The sequence below is a fragment of the Syngnathoides biaculeatus genome, chromosome 9, assembly GCF_019802595.1.
Source record: "Syngnathoides biaculeatus isolate LvHL_M chromosome 9, ASM1980259v1, whole genome shotgun sequence".
NCBI classification, from domain to species: Eukaryota; Metazoa; Chordata; class Actinopteri; order Syngnathiformes; family Syngnathidae; genus Syngnathoides; species Syngnathoides biaculeatus.
In genome coordinates, this window is record NC_084648.1 from 16,958,856 (window position 1) to 16,975,150 (window position 16,295).

Sequence of the window (16,295 nt, forward strand, 5' to 3'; positions counted from 1 at the left end):
ACAAAATTAGCCGATCGACGGTTCATATTTTTAAAAACCGGAAAGTTGGGTCACTCGTATGTTTAGCGTGATCTCATTCTCTGTCCCAGATTGCTGTTATCGCATTTGCAGCATTTTGTTACCAATCAAAATGACCAAAATTGTCGCTCGCCTCCTCGTCACCTGCCGACGTCTGTCCCCACAGGAGAACCAAGCCCAGGGCACCAGTGTCCTCCAGCTCCTGGTGTCGGACCGCGACGCCTCCCACAACGGGCCGCCCTTCACCTTCTCCATCGCGGGGGGCAACGCGGGCGACGCATTCCGCATTGACCCGCACGGAGCGCTGCTCATGGCCGGGCCCCTCAGCAAGAGAGTGAAGGAACATTATTTGCTTCAAGCTCAGGTCAGATTCTTTTGGTTCCGTTCTGTGCTGGCTCGCCTGTTTTCTGTCTGCTCCGACCTCATCTTACGGTTTTACCGTCTCCTTTTGCTTTGGGGGGTATAAAGCCTTCGAAGATGATGTAGTAGAGGACCAATCGAGACAAGAGACAAGAATAAAGTCATAATGTTATGAGAAAAAAGGCTCAATACGAGAGAATATTCATACTGGAGGGAAGAAAGTCGCAATTTTATAAGAACAAAGTTATTTTTGGAGGAATTGAGATGAGCATCACTCTGACAGAGTTGTGAGGGTCCGCAGGTAAAACCGAGCATCGTTGTGTGTTAAGGGACAGAATGAGAAGACAGAATGACGAAACGATGGTGTGATGTCTTTTCGGACGTTCCTGCTGAGTCAGCACTGTGCTGTTTGACCATCTGTGTGTGGATAACGTTTCTGTGTGTGCACATTTTTCATGGGGTCAAATGCATTCACGAATGCCACCAGTGCCCTCTGCAGGATAAAGATAAATATAGAAATAACTCACCAAGTACAAAGAAATTCCATTTTCTAATAAAGAAATATACGACTGCTTTTCAAACATAATGAAAGGGAATGAAAAGAAATAAATTGAGTTCATAAAGTTGAATTACGGACGGCATGGTGGAGCAGCTGGTGAAGCGATGGCCTCACAGTTCTGAGGACCCGGGTTCGACCCCGGCCCCGCCTGGGTGGAGTTTGCATGTTTTCTCCGGGCACTCCGCTTTCCTCCCACATCCCGAAAATATGCAACATTAATTGGATACTCTAAATTGCCCATAGGTGTGATTGTGAGTGTGACTGTTTGTGTCCCTGTGCCCTGCAATTGGCTGGCAACCAGTTCAGGGTGTGCCCCGCCTCCTGCCCCTTGACAGCTGGGATAGGCTCCAGCACTCCCCGCGACCCTTGTGAGGATAAGCGGCAAAGAAAATGGATGGATGGATGGATGGATGAAATTGAATCACTGTACCGCGGTATCTTGACCACAACTTGTATGTTTTTTTTTTTTATTTTCAAGTTAGAAGTTAGAAGACGTCGCTTTTTTTGCCTGTTGTTGCAAAGCGAAATTTGAGTGACAAATTAACGCTGAAAGTTATTCACTTAGCATTTGACTTCCAGGTATCCGACAGCGGCAAACCGCCGCTGTTCTCCAGCGTCTTCATCAGCGTTCGTGTCATCGAGGAGAGCGTTTACCCCCCTGCCATCCTCCCCCTCGACGTCTTCGTGTCCACCGCCGGCGACGAGTACGCGGGCGGCGTTCTGGGCAAGATCCACGCCACGGACCAGGACGTTTACGACACCCTGACGTACAGCCTGGCCCCGTCCTCGGCGGCTTCCTCGGCATCTTTCTCCGTCTCGGCGTCGGACGGCAAAGTGATTGCCCTGCGGCCGCTGGACGCCGGCCACTACCCGCTCAACGTGACGGTGACGGACGGGCGCTTCACGGCGGCCGCCGACGTCAACGTGCACGTGCGGCAGGCGCCGCGCCAGGCGCTGGAAAACTCCATCGCCGTGCGCTTTGCCAGTATCGCACCTGAGGAGTTCATAGGAGACTATTGGCGCAACTTCCAGCGGGCGCTGAGGAACATTGCGGGCGTGAGGAGAAGCGACGTCCAGCTGGTGAGCCTTCAACCAGCCGAGCAGGGAGACCTTGACGTCCTGTTGGCGCTGGAAAGATCTGGAAGCCCCTACCAGTCTCAAGAGGTGAGATCTGAATTATTGCTTGTGCTAATCTAGCATTTAAGACAGAAGTTGGAGGGGGGGTGGGGTGGGGGGAGTCTGAATCTTTAAAAAAAAAAAAAGATATTTTCTTTAGAAAGGAAAATCTTGAGTCTGAGTTGTATTTTTTTCTAAAATACTCATTTTTATTTTACAGTTAATCTTTTTCTCAAATTTTTTTTCTGGGCCAAATTATTTCAGGAGAGCAGTCATTATTTTCAACATTATTCTAATTTTTCAATAATTGTAGAAAAAATATTACAAGATATAGCGTAGCGATTTGTCTTTTGGTGTTGACTCCCAAAATTTTAAACGTGCTGTGATGCAACCTCCTGCTCAAGAAACCTGGTCTTGATCATGCTGTTCTCAGGTAAAAAACCTTATCCCTATATTCCAGGGGTCACGTTGGTGACTACTACTACTAAAGCATGCATTTTAAGCCAAAAAAAAGAAAAAACATTCTTAAATTATTTCATTATATAAAGTTTTTAAACTGTACATGTATTTCTACTATGCAGTTTATTATCAGGAAAAGCTAAAAAAAATGCTTTTAAAAACCCAATTTTTTTTAGGTTTGGAACGGATAATTTCTTTTTCCATTCATTGTAATGGGAAACATCGATTCGGTTTTTCAAACAAACACTTCTTGAATTGTTTTCTGGAGCAGATTGTGGTCGAGAACCAGGGCATCACTGTATTACTATTATTTGTATTTTGAATCTGAATTTTTAAAATATTGTGATGGAAAGTATTTCTGTATTTGTAAAGTATAAGGAGTTTTGTTGTTTTAGAAGTCAGGTCGCCCTTCGTATGATCGGCGCTCCCGAAGTCGCCCTCACCCTCAAAAAGATCAGTGACCCCTGCTCTGTTCTGCATCTTCACCCCTTGTACTCTCCCCCCCAGGTGGTGTTTCGCAAGCTCAACTCATCGGCGGGCGTCATCGAGGAGATGACGGGCGTGCGCATCGTGCGTGTGGCCCAGAAGCTCTGCTTGGGCATGGACTGCCCGTTGCACTTCTGCGACGAGGTAGTCTCGCTGGACAGGATGTCCATGTCCACCTACAGCACCGCACGCCTTAGCTTCGTCACACCCAGACACCAGAGACACGCCACCTGCCAGTGTGAAGGTCGCGCATTACACACACGTCGGAAAATGGTACAGTCCACACGTAGATGGGTTAATGTCCCGCCCCCCCTGCAGGTGGCAGATGTCCCGTGCTGAACAGCGTGTGTGATAACAGTCCTTGTCCGGAAGGCTTGGACTGTGTGGCGGACGCACACAGAGACACCAAGTACACGTGTGTGTGTCCTCAGGGAAAAAGCAAATGTTCTGGTAAGAGAACACCCAAACTTTCATCGTCACACTAGCGGCGAAGAGAGTCCATAACGCCTCCTCTGTCGTTTGGCCAGACGGCCACTCGTTGACATTCAGCGGCAGCGGCTACGTCAAGTACCACCTGATGGAGAACGACAACAAGGAGCAGATGAAACTGTCCCTGCGCCTGCGCACCTTCTCGGGACACGCCACCGTCATGTTCGCCAAGGGCACCGACTACAGCATCCTCGAGGTGCGTTCGTGACATGTATTTGCGGCGTATCACGAAGGTCCGCGAGGGCCTCCGCGTCCACGTCGCCGCTCAAAATGGCCGTTCGAAAACAGCCGCTTCGCGCCAGGGGCTGTGGGAATGTAGCGGTGGGGTTGGAAAAAGTTATTTTCAGGGTGGGAGGGAAGCACGGAGCAATTTTCCACACATTCCACAATAGAAGAGGCTGCGTCCCAGACTCCATCGGGAAAATGTTCCATGTTTTGGGGGGAAGATGTCATGAGGCAACATGAACGGATTGCCTGGCAGTTGATGGGCCCGTCTACAAAAGTATTGGGACACTTGGCCAATCAGGAAGTGGAAAAAAAAAAGTGGGTGTTGCTTTTTTTGGGCGGGGAGTTCTTTGCCAATCTTTGTAGGGAAAATGTGGAGTTTAAGGAAAAACCTTCCAGTTATGATATTGTGTCCTATATTGAGTCATGACTAATGCCAAGGAGTTAGATTGTCTTAATGTCTGTCACTCAGGAAGTGTGTTTTTAATGTTCTTCCACATCTTCCATAATTGATAGTCTGCACGCCAAACTACAAACAGAAACGTGTTCAATTTAAGGAAAACCTTCTGTGTTGTAAATGGGGTCAAGACCGATGTTCACTTGAATTTTTTTACCTTTTCTGAGCGAACACACTAAGGCCGTGAGCGCCCCCTTTGGCCACTGTGGGCAACATCAGACGTGTGCACTGTGGTCAGTGTCATCCATTGAAGTTATGGCTCATTAAATATTTCAGATTACATTCCCAACAGAACATTTTTGTGTTTTTGCAAACTTACACTGAAAATGTCAACAAACAAAAAAATACATTACAAGACAAATACACACCAAGCCAACTATTAACTACAAATTTGAAATGTCGCTTCCAACATTGTTTCATTTTTTTTTTTTTTTTTTCAAACCCACAATGATATCCCTGTCTGTTTTTCTTGGTGTAAAACTGAATTATTGCTTACAGAATATCTTTAGCAATGCATGTTGAAAGCTGCATGATGCTCCCAAAGTGTTTGAGGGTCAATGTTATGTTGCCTCCTATATTTAAAATACAGAATTAGCTTTTTGGGCAATGTATCGTCTGTGCTTTCATCTTTAATCAGGCTGAACTTTCTACTTTGGCTTCAGACAAGACCTTATTTTACTCAAAAAAGAGAAAATATCATCCAGTTTCACCACATTTTCTTCAATTATTCACGTACACCGGTGTTTGTAATTATGAGTGTACCCCTTTAAAATGGAGGGGGGCGGTGTCAGGTAGACTAGGAAGTAGAAGGAGTGGCCTTTGTGAGAGGCAGTGTGCTGCTGTGTTAAAAAAAAAAACACGTCAGGCTGTAGTTCACTGCACTGGATCTGTTTTTTATCTGCGCTGAGAGTGTGCGACAAGTGCGCAAATGCGCAGTTGCGCAGCTTAGAGGGAATATTGGTCAAGACTAATGTTTGGCATGACTAGTACACCTGGCCACTTGGGAAGTGGAAAATTCGCATTAAGACATTTCTTTCTCTCCAACAGATCGTGAACGGTCGCCTGCAGTACAAGTTTGACTGCGGTAGCGGCTCTGGCCTGGTGTCGGTCCACAGCGCCACGGTGAACGACGGCGAGTGGCACTCGGTCTCCCTCGAGGTGGAGGGCAACTACGCCAAGCTGGTGCTGGATCGCGTGCACGCCGCTTCGGGAACGGCGCCGGGAACCCTGCGCACCCTCAATCTGGACAACAGCATCTACTTCGGCGGCCACGTCCGCCCGCACGCCGTCTCGGCCGCCCGCCACGGGCGCAACCTGCCCGTGGCCAACGGCTTCCGTGGCTGCATGGAGGCCATCGCGCTCAACGGCCAGGAGCTGCCCCTCAACACCAAGGCGCGGCGGGCGCATGCCGTCATGGAGGCCATCGAGGACGTGGCGCCGGGCTGCACGCTCGCTCCGCCGGAGAGCTGCTCCAGCAATCCCTGCAGCAATGGCGGCCTGTGCAACCCCAGGCCTAACGGTGGTACGTTCACTTAATTGCTTCTTTAAAAAAAAAAACAAATGACAACTTTTATGCTTATGCGTTGTTGCCTTACAGATTCATTAAGGAAAATGTACAAACCCATGAGAAAATATTACTTAGCGACATGTATATTTTAGATAGAATCATGGCTGATGTCACTCACTTGACTGGCAATCTGCGCTCAAAGTATTTGCAAAACAAGCCACTCAGGAAGTAGAAAAGTGGCCATTGTTATTTTTTTGTCAACAGACCTTTGTGTATTGGTTCTTCCACACAATCCCCTATTCGACATTCTGGTCTTTCGCCCGGGTTCCATCCATCCGTGCGTTTTCCAAGTCGCTTATTCCATACAGAAAATACGGAAAACCTCAAAGATGCAGTATTTCAATGTGACGTGTATTGAAAGTGGATGGAATCGGGGTTTGTACTCAATATAATGGCGGTGTTGGATTAATGTGCTGGTTATGCACACTCAACATTTTGAAAGGGTCGTAGTCGTTTGCCAGCCGCCAAACTCATCCCAACGCTTTCGCCATCAGCGTAATTAGACAAAAAAACGCATTCTCAGCAGCCGTTAAAAATTGGAGTGAGCGAGGTCAGCGGCCCGTTAGGAAAAAAACAAAACAAAACCAAACTACTAATCATGCTGATTGCAGTCTTTCGTTGGATTTCTCAGGCTATTTCTGCAAGTGCCCCGCCTCTTTCATGGGGGCCCACTGCGAGGTAGGCATCAGCCCCTGCGACTCCAACCCGTGCCTGTACGGCGGCACATGCGTACCCCAAGGAGACGACTTCTACTGCCAGTGCAGGGGGCAATACTCGGGGCCCAGGTCGGTAAAAGGCTTTCAATCCGCTTCGTGTTCTGGAGCATTTCTTTTTCCTACCTGTTGTGTTTGGACTCCAGGTGCCAGATGGGCCCGTTTTGCACAGACAACCCCTGTAAAAACAGCGGCAAATGCATCGACAGTCTGGACGGGCCGGTGTGCGAGTGCGAAGCTGGTTTCCAAGGAGACAGGTATGTCGAAAGGCGACATCGAAATCTTCCCGAGATGTTTTGAGCGTTCCGGCTCGTCCGCACCAGGTTCGTTGAAACTAAATGACGACGGGTGTCTTTTCTTATCTTCTGGTCCCGGTGGTTCTTGCGGCCAGTCTATTTACCTTAACTTACAATTACCCCAACTTACCGTCTTTTTTAAAGTATAGTACATATAATATTTTTTACTTTACATTGTGAGGCCAAATTAGATTTACATTAGATTTATTTCCATCCATCCATTTTCTCAGCCGTTTATCCTCACAAGTTTTGCAGGAGTGGACTCCTCCTACTCCCTGAACTGATTGGATGGATAGATAGATGGATAGATAGATAGATAGATAGATAGATAGATAGATAGATAGATAGATAGATAGATAATAGATAGATAGATAGATAGATAGATAGATAGATAGATAGATAGATATAGATAGATAGATAGATAGATAGATAGATAGATAGATAGATAGATAGATAGATAGATAGATAGATAGATAGATAGATAGATAGATAGATAGATAGATAGATAGATAGACAGACTTTGAAATAGGAGTTAGATACATTGCTGCACCACTTTTGGAAGCAAAAGGTTTGTATCTCAAATCCTCTTTCCCTATTGAATTGAATGGAAATGCAATTAATCCGGTCCTGCCCCCACCCATATATATATATATATATACACAGACAGACAGATAGATAGATAGACAATTTACCACCATCTTGTGATAGATAATTTACCACCATTTTGTTGTATCTGTAGGTAATTACAAATGTTTTTCTGTCAAAGTACCTTATTTACAATTGAATTTTCAACTGAATTGCAAATTATCTTCTCTTTAAATAAAGTTGTGATATTGAGATTTTTTTCTCGCCAAATCTCGTTTTTTTTCGCTGAACATACTAATTTCCTTGATTTATGATTTCAAAAGTAGTTATCCCTGGAATTTGAGTATATAGCGCAGACTCGTGAAAGGCCGCGGATAATGGACGTCCCCGGTAAAAGCGTTGTCAGCGAGTATGATCAAAAAAAGATGATAGATAATTCCATACTTTGCACACTAGAGTGTAGTTTGTCCAGGAGGGCAGTCTGCGTACTGGACTCCATCGGGAAAAAGTTCACTTTAAGGAAAAGCTTGAGGCCATGCTAAAATGTGAAATGTGGACTCAAACCTAATGCCAGTGACATGATTGGCACAACGGAAGGATTTCGTTCAAGGTTGCGAGCACTTGTGAAATAAAGACGAGCGTCTCGTGATGTTAAAGGAGTTTTCTGTGGCGCAGGTGCCTGAGCGACGTGGACGAGTGCTCGAGGAGCCCGTGCTCCAACGGCGGCCAGTGCCACAACACGTACGGCTCGTACAAGTGCAACTGTTCTCTGGGCTTCGGCGGCCCGACGTGCGAGCTCACCGCCGACATCCGCAACGACTTCGTGTCCACCTCGTGGAACATCGGCCTGGAGGAGGTGGTGGGCATCGTGGTCTTCGTCTCCAGCATCTTCATCCTGGTGCTCTTCTTCGTCATCCTGCGCAAGAAGGCGTGCAGGGGAAAGTCCAAAAGGGAGGATGAAGATAAGCGAGGCGGATCTGGGGTGCCGCACTCCTTCCTCCAGAGGCCGTACTTCGACGCCAAGTTCAACAAGAACGTGTACTCGGACATCCCGCCGCAGGTGCCCGTGCGCCCCATCTCCTACACGCCCAGCATCCCCAGCGACTCGCGCAACAACCTGGACCGCAACTCCTTCGAGGGCTCGGCCATACCGGAGCACCCCGAGTTCAGCACCTTCAACCCGGACGCCGTGCACGGCCACCGCAAGACGGTGGCGGTGTGCAGCGTGGCGCCCAATCTGCCGCCGCCCCCGCCTTCCAACTCGGTGTCGGACAGCGACTCCATCCAGAAGCCCAGCTGGGATTACGACTACGACGGTGAGATTGACAGCCAGGGAGGATGCTGAGGCTTCAATCCCATCAAATGATTTTCTATCAAAATAAAAATATATACTTACACATTTACAGTATTTTGCAAATCTAATAATATTGCGTTGAAAACTTTTTTTTCCATCTTGCACTGTCCAACATTTTTTTTTTCATTGCGGATCTATTTATTGCAACCAAAAAACAAAGCAATATCTCTAATTATATCTTGATATTTATATATAATGTAAATAATTTAGATATTTAATATAAATAATAATAAATCTATAAATAAATAGATTTATATATTTATAATTTATAGTATATAATATGAATATCTTAATAGCTTTATCTGTATCTCCTTTTTTTTTGTTTTGTTTTCTTTGCATCTCGGACCTGCAGCCAAAGTGGTGGACTTGGACTGCGTGACCAAGAAGCCGGTGGAGGAGAGCGCCTGTCACCCTTTCAACACCAGGGGGAGCATGTCTGAAGTCCAGTCCCTCAGCTCCTTCCAGTCCGAATCCTGTGACGACAACGGTAAGGCCCCTGACTCGTCTTTAATCCATAATGGAGTCAAAACTTCATTTTTTTCTTGGATACATTTTCTCCTCTATTACGCTAACTTGCTTTCTAGTCTAGACTCTCCAATGGCGCCAACTTCCTGGGTCACATGTTTATTATTAAATTTGTATTTTTTTATTTTTACTCTTTCCCTCTTATTGCTGCGGGGCTCAGCTCCCATATGGATCAAATCTGTCCACAGGTCCAGAACACGCTTTTAAATAAAAAAAAAAAAAAAAGAAAGGCCTGTAAGTCTCAAAGCTCTTGGAATTCTCCTGGGATGAACCAAACGTACAACAACAAAAAAATCAATTGCATGATGTTTTTTTTCTCAGTTTTTTTTCATTTGCTCGACATATGTTATATCTGTTATGATTTGAAAGTTCTCGCACGCTTTTGATTTGATTCGAGCATGCCCCCCCCCCTTTTTGTTTTTGTTAAAGCAAACCTCAAGGAACGCATCGCAATGGTACTTACATTCATTCAATGTGTCACAACCCAATACAACTGTCCTAAAAAAAAAAAAAAAAATCAGCATTTTTGATAACAGTATTGATGACCAATATATTTTTTAAAGTGTTAGTTATTAATTAATAATATGTACATTATGATGCAATGATATGCAACTGTTTGGCATCATAATGACAGCTACTTTTATTATATTTATGACATTATTAAGCTACAAATGCGTCAAAGTTGGATGAAAAAACGTATTCTTATCATTCAAAAAGCTGATTTTTTTTTCTTTTTTCTTTCTTGTATGGCATCATCACACGGAAGTGCATTGCTCATCCTCCAAAATGAAAATGAGCCTTAAAATTGAATTCACAGTTCATTAGTGTCTCGTTTCCCCGCATCCCCTCGCCCGTTTTTTTTTTTTTTTTTTTTTTTTTGGCGGGGGATACGTTTAAATTTCTGGGGAATTTTACTAAAAAATGTGTGGGTGTAGCACTAGCAATAGCACTTTGTAGTGCGTCACTGTCATGTAATAATCCACAACCTCATCCCACTTTAAATGTGTCACTGATCCTGATAGGCATATTAATTAATTCCTTAAACTGATAACATGAAAAAAAAATAGCCAACAGTTAGTCGTTTTTTTCTTAAATAGCAAGAAGCTGCCAAAAATAGTCACTCCCCAAATTGTTTTTGCTAATTCACGTTCAGAGGTTGTGGATTCATATCTGGGCTCTGGCCAAAATGCAAAGACTTGCGGAAATTACCAAAAACTGTAGAAAATATTTGAAATAAGAAATAATTCTCATGTGTGTACGTATACATCCACGTATTTTCCACACCGATTATCGTGACAAAAAAAAATTAAGTTAACCCCAAAATTTTGGAATGTCGTTAAAATATACAGATTAAAAAAAATATTCATCCATCCATACATTTTCTTTGCCCCTTATCCTCATGAGGGGCGCGGGGCGTGCTGTAGCCTATAAAATGTGGAAGAAGGAATAGACAATAAAATTCTAATCAAATTAAAATTTGTGAAATATATTAGAACAAAATATACAAAATAACAATATTTATATGTACATCAGTACTATTTTGAAATAATTCTCAACATCTCTACAATGGATGTTTTTTTTTTTTAGGTACAATAGACACTATTATTTTGGTTGTTCCTAATATTATTAATAATAATATTTAGTCGATTTTAGAAGACTGCCATTTCAGAACATTTCCACAAAAATGCATTATTTAAAAAGAAAAGTCTTCCATTCATAATCTATATTCATTTCCACCATTAGTGTCCATTTTCCATTGTCTCAGCGTGAGAAACCGAAATATTGTGTTGCTAGCGTTAGCGCCCTCTCCGCATGTGTACTGTTGTTATCATTTTATTTGTTAGCATTTATGCTAATGCTGGATCATCTCTCCTCTCGCAAGCCTCCATAGTGACTGTCATCCACTTTGTCAACTCTGTGCTTGACACGGTGGAAGGAGAAGGTACCACTTTTCGTTATTGTTGTCGCTGTGTGGCTAGCAGAGACGCCATTTTCTTAGCTAGCTCGCTTCACAAGTGCAATCAAAATCCTCCAGCAACATTTAGGAAAATGGCGACCCTGTCAGATTAGCCCCCCCACGTGTTTTGTCGCTTTCACCAATACTCCCGCGTCCCACTTTTGTGTTGCTCCCTTCGTTAGGATCCTTCACCATTTTTAACGTGTTTCCTCTCTTTCTCCTCCTCTTTGTCTTCATGGATTCGTTTTTAAAGAGTCTTTTTTGGCTCGTGATCTCAAGAACACAAGAGGTGACTTTTTTGTTTTTTGTTTTTTTTAATTGGTGTTTGTGTGTTTTCACGGGTGCGACCCCGCTAACCACTAACCAGACGCTAACGGCCAGAGCTTTTCACGTTTTGTGTGTGTTGGTGTCAAAGCCAAAGTTTGATTTGTGGATTTATGAGTGTTTCTATGCATGATTTGGTGATGTTGGCTATTAAGAATTCTGTTTGGTAAACAATTATTTATTTTTACATGGCGCTAAACTGTACGGAACAATTTGGAACACTCACTAGTCCGTTAGCAGGATGGCGCTAGCGATTAGTTAAGAAACTAGCTCAATATTATCCTAGGTCGACAGCAAAAGGAGTAAAACAAACGTTTTTATTGCGATTCCATTTTAATTTTATGTTGATTTTTTTTGGTGGAATCTTACCATTTCCAACGCTTTGTTTAGAGTTTAGAATAGGCACTGTCAAAAATGTCAGTAATTGGCAATAAAAACAATATTTAAAAAGAATTATCTGTATAATAGGACAAGTAATTTCTTTGCGCAAAGCAAAAAAATTGGCAATGATAATTGAAATGTCAGCTTTATCATCAACTTGGCACTTCTCATTTTGTTTTTTATGACCAGATGTCACCATAATTGTCGTTAGATTATTCTTCTTTTTAAACTAACAAATAGTTTAGTTTAGTGGTTGCATGCTTCTTAAAGTAAAAAATAATAATAATAAAATCACAAACCCATAATAACTTCACTTTAGTTTGTTGTTAGTCACACGTCCACCATATGGTTACTCTTTTAGTTTTGGAACTAAATTTAAGATTTAGCTTGTTTCGCTTCTTAGCCACCACGGATTTCAGTTAAGCAGAAAAATTTTAATATTCCACGTACTTGTTTCAAAATTGCAAAATTTCACATTACCATTCCATGTTATTCCACAACTCTTGATAGTAATAAAATAATATCACTGAATTGTACAACTTAATAAAAAAAAAAAAAAAGCCTATGACGTGTTGTTGTTATCCCGATCAGGATTTTCTCAAATATTAACCAACGTGGTTGCATAGTTGCATGTTTTATAATGTATGTAAAAAAATGTAGTTTGTCAATAGCCATGTTTCCTCCATACAGCTGCTGTTCAGTTTCCACTACATTTTTTTATGAACTGACAAAATTTTAAACTCAAACAATCACAGTATATATTAGTTTGGTAGTCTAACGTGACCAAGCGAGGAAGTGCCAGTACATCGACGTGGGAAATAATGCAACTTTGTAAAATTAATTTTTGGGAAAAATGCAAAGAATTTCAGATTCCCATTCTGCGCCACATTTTAGCCTAAACAGATGAAAGCGTACAGGTACATAAATATCGGTTAGTCGATAAATTCACAACTTTGACAATGCAAAAATAAAACGTAATCCGACGAAGAAAAGACAAAAACATAGCTGTTTACTCGTAAACTATTAATATTTCAAAAAACGTTTAAACACAGCAAGATGGTGGAAAGTCTTCCTGCTACTAATGCTAAGTGAGGTGTACGAATCGAGAAATTATAATAAAAATAAGAGTCAAAAATGCTATATTTTCAGTGTTATTTTATTTTTGGCCACATTTCGAAAACCTCACACACAACATACGACAAACTGAACTGTACAAATTATGGAATTATCAGAAACTTGGCTTTTTTTTTGTTGTTGTTTGTGTGATGATAAATCGTCAGATTCTGTTTTGTTGTTCTCGGGATCTTGTCAAGTGTTAATGAACAAGTTGTGTGCGTGTGTTTGCATGCTTTAGTAACATAAAGGAAAAGTTAGCATCAGGATGCTAACGCTAGTGATTTCCCCCCCACCCCCCCCCCCCCCTCCTCCTCCTCGCGCAGGATATCACTGGGACACGTCGGACTGGATGCCGAGCGTTCAACTCCCGGGAATCAAAGAGTTCCCGCAGTACGAGCTGGTGGAGTCGCCGCCCGCGACTTTGTACAGCGACCCGAGCGCCATGGACACCGACTACTACCCGGGCGGCTACGACATCGAGAGCGACTTCCCGCCGCCGCCCGACGACTTCCCGTCCGGCGACGAGCTGCCGCCCCCGCCGCCGCCGCCCGAGTACGGCGACACGCTGCGGTCCGCGGCCACGGACGGGACCCGCCGCCGTCCCGCCCTGCCGGAACTGTACAGCCTGGGCCAGTACCTGAGCCCCCGGGGCGACGGCGACGCCGCCCCGCCGTCGTCCACCGCGGCCACCGCCGGCGGCTTCCCCCCGGGCCGGGACTTCGACGACATGTCGCTGTCGCTGTACGCGTCCACCGCCTCCTGCTCGGACATGTCGGCGTGCTGCGAGGAGTCCGAGGCCATGATCAGCGACTACGACAGCGGCGACGACGGCCATTTTGAGCTCCTGTCCATCCCGCCGCTGGGCTCCCAGCAGCACACTGAAGTCTGACACTGGATCCCCACAAAAAGTGCCTCAAGCCGCCCCAGGAGCCCTCCTCGTTTTTGCGCAAACGCCGGGTACGATTCTATTCCACAAGCGGATGTTTGGACTGACACATTACTGTACCGAGCTTGTATTTTACCGCGCCACATTTCTCCCGTCGGTTTTTCCGAGATTGCCAAACGTTTCTCCGTTTTAGCTCACAACCCGAGACAGGTTGTTTGCGACATACTTGCCAACATTCCCGCATTTTGCTGCATTTTCACCATTTGATGTATTTGCCAAACATTTTGCAATTTGGCCCAAGACTGGTCGCGACGTAGCGCAAACGTCCAGTTTTCTTCCTCCTTGCTGTCACATCCTCCCGTATTTTTCCCAGTTTTTAAGTTTTTTTTTTTTCCGAGAGTAGCTCGGTTTTCCGATTGGGAATTTTTGACAAGACACCGTGCATGCCGACTGCTTTGTTAGCGAGTACATTTTTGCAGTCGGACCTGTGATCTGTGAAATATTTGCCGACACGTGCATGTTTTCCTGTTGCTTCGCGGAGTCACGAAATGTGCTTTATTTCGCTGCATTTTTCCACCCATCCATCCATTTTCTTAGCCGCTTATCCTCGCGAGGGTTGCGGGGAGTGCTGGAGCCTATCCCAGCTGTCATCGAGCAGGAGGCGGGGTACACCCTGAACTAATTAACAGCCAATCGCAGAGTACATAGGGACAGACAAGAGTCCCGTTGACAGCTGGAGTAGGCTCCAGCGCTCCCCGCGAGCCTTGTGAGGATAAGCAGTGAAGAAAATGGATGGGGGGATGTTTTTGGGATATGGGAGGAAAGCAGGGTGCCCGGAGCAAACCCACGCAGGCACGGGGACAACATGCAAACTCCAAGCAGGGAGTGCTGGAATCGAACCCGGGTCCTCATAACTGTGAGGCCACTGTGCCGCCTGCTGCATTTTTTAACTTGCCCAAAAAAAAGTTATGCGGTTCCTAAATTTCCAATTCCGGCCGGTGTCAGATTTCTCCTGATTTTGCCCCATTTTCTTCCTGATTGAAAGGATTTCCAAAGTTTATGTGCTATTAGCTTGGATGTTAACCATCCATTTTTTTCCATAATGATAATAATAATCATCCCATATTTTACTTTTCTCCCGGTTTCCACCATCTCAGGCTTCACGAGGTACTTCACCCGATCCCCACGAAAGTCTTTTGTTTAAACGGGAAGATTGGCAAGTATGGGTCGCGAGAGGAGAGAAAAAGATGCAAGTGGGTTTGTCCGTTTCAACATTTCAACAGGGAAACAAAAAAGAAAAGAAAATATTACAAGTAAAATTCACATTTCTATAAATAGAACATTTTCTACAAGTGGTAATTTTCAGTGTAAATGTCAATGTACAGTTTTGATTTCAGAGTAGGTTTTGTAGATATTCCGTGCTTTTATTTTGAAGAAACCGTGTGACATGATCAGCCTTAATGTGCTCGCGTTCACGAACCAAAAAAAAAAAAAAAAATTGTCATTTAAAGAGTTAAAAAAAAAAAAAAAGGTCTTTAGTGAACGACTGCGTTATTCTCGTCTTTGGTCTGTTTGTACATCTTGACGTTGGAACTTCTAATTTTTCCATCAAGGAAATGGGACCCGATGATATTTATGGTTGTCATGGATACCACCCGTGTCCGCGAACGTGTGTGTCAGCGTGCGTGAGCGACGCATCTGTCTTGTTACGGTTTTTATTGAATTACTGCCGCCAGCTCACGCTTTCCTACTGGCAATAAATTATTCATTAAAAAAGAAATAAAAGATTGGTCCGTGTCTTTTATATGCATAGTGTATATTTTTAGTTTTTGATGAAAAAATACATATAAATGTATTTTTGAAAACATTTTACATTTGTATATTTCTCGGTGTGTGCATATTAAAATACCTAAATTTTTATTTTAATATTTAGTTTTCAAATTTGTTGAAAATTTACCAATTCCTGTACATAATGTATACTTTAAGTATTTAGTTTATTTAGATCAACTAGCAAACGTGAATACAAATGAAAATGGATTGTTTACAAATGATGTTTTTTTTTCGAAAATGAATTTGTAAACAAAATATTTAAGGAGAAAAATATTCTCGAGTATTTTTTTTATTACAAAATAATTCTATTTTGAAAGATTTGGAAACATTTGTATATTAAAACGTTTTCCAGCAATATTTGTTTCATGTAACACTAAAACGTTTTTTAAACATTGACCATGAGTGTAAAATATGTTTAAGAACGTATTTTCAACATTTGTTTTTAAAATTTGAATCACAATATTTCACATGTATTTTTTTTTTATCTTTATAATACTTCACTGCACTTTTAATGCATCACTTGCTTCCCTTCTGTGGTAACAAAGTAGTGAAGATGGATCGTTGGCTTCAACTGGATGGAAGGTTGTAGTCC

General features: G+C 43.4%; 1 protein-coding gene across 4 annotated transcripts in view; it reads left to right on the forward strand.

Moving 5' to 3' along the window:
• Nucleotides 1-15,983, forward strand: part of fat1a (FAT atypical cadherin 1a) — an 87,158-nt gene extending 71,175 nt beyond the window's left edge. Inside the window, exons 18-30 of one of the 4 annotated variants that reach the window (XM_061828898.1) lie at nucleotides 185-382; nucleotides 1,517-2,101; nucleotides 3,020-3,242; nucleotides 3,317-3,448; nucleotides 3,526-3,683; nucleotides 5,217-5,691; nucleotides 6,368-6,521; nucleotides 6,596-6,706; nucleotides 8,006-8,646; nucleotides 9,037-9,171; nucleotides 11,092-11,151; nucleotides 11,420-11,455; nucleotides 13,311-15,983. In XM_061828898.1, coding sequence (XP_061684882.1) covers nucleotides 185-382; nucleotides 1,517-2,101; nucleotides 3,020-3,242; nucleotides 3,317-3,448; nucleotides 3,526-3,683; nucleotides 5,217-5,691; nucleotides 6,368-6,521; nucleotides 6,596-6,706; nucleotides 8,006-8,646; nucleotides 9,037-9,171; nucleotides 11,092-11,151; nucleotides 11,420-11,455; nucleotides 13,311-13,876 — 3,474 coding nt within the window. In that variant the 3' untranslated portion in view covers nucleotides 13,877-15,983. The remainder of the gene's footprint in view (nucleotides 1-184; nucleotides 383-1,516; nucleotides 2,102-3,019; nucleotides 3,243-3,316; nucleotides 3,449-3,525; nucleotides 3,684-5,216; nucleotides 5,692-6,367; nucleotides 6,522-6,595; nucleotides 6,707-8,005; nucleotides 8,647-9,036; nucleotides 9,172-11,091; nucleotides 11,152-11,419; nucleotides 11,456-13,310) is intronic. The other 3 variants (XM_061828899.1, XM_061828900.1, XM_061828901.1) reach the window with 3 other exon arrangements.
• Nucleotides 15,984-16,295: the final 312 nt, after the last annotated feature.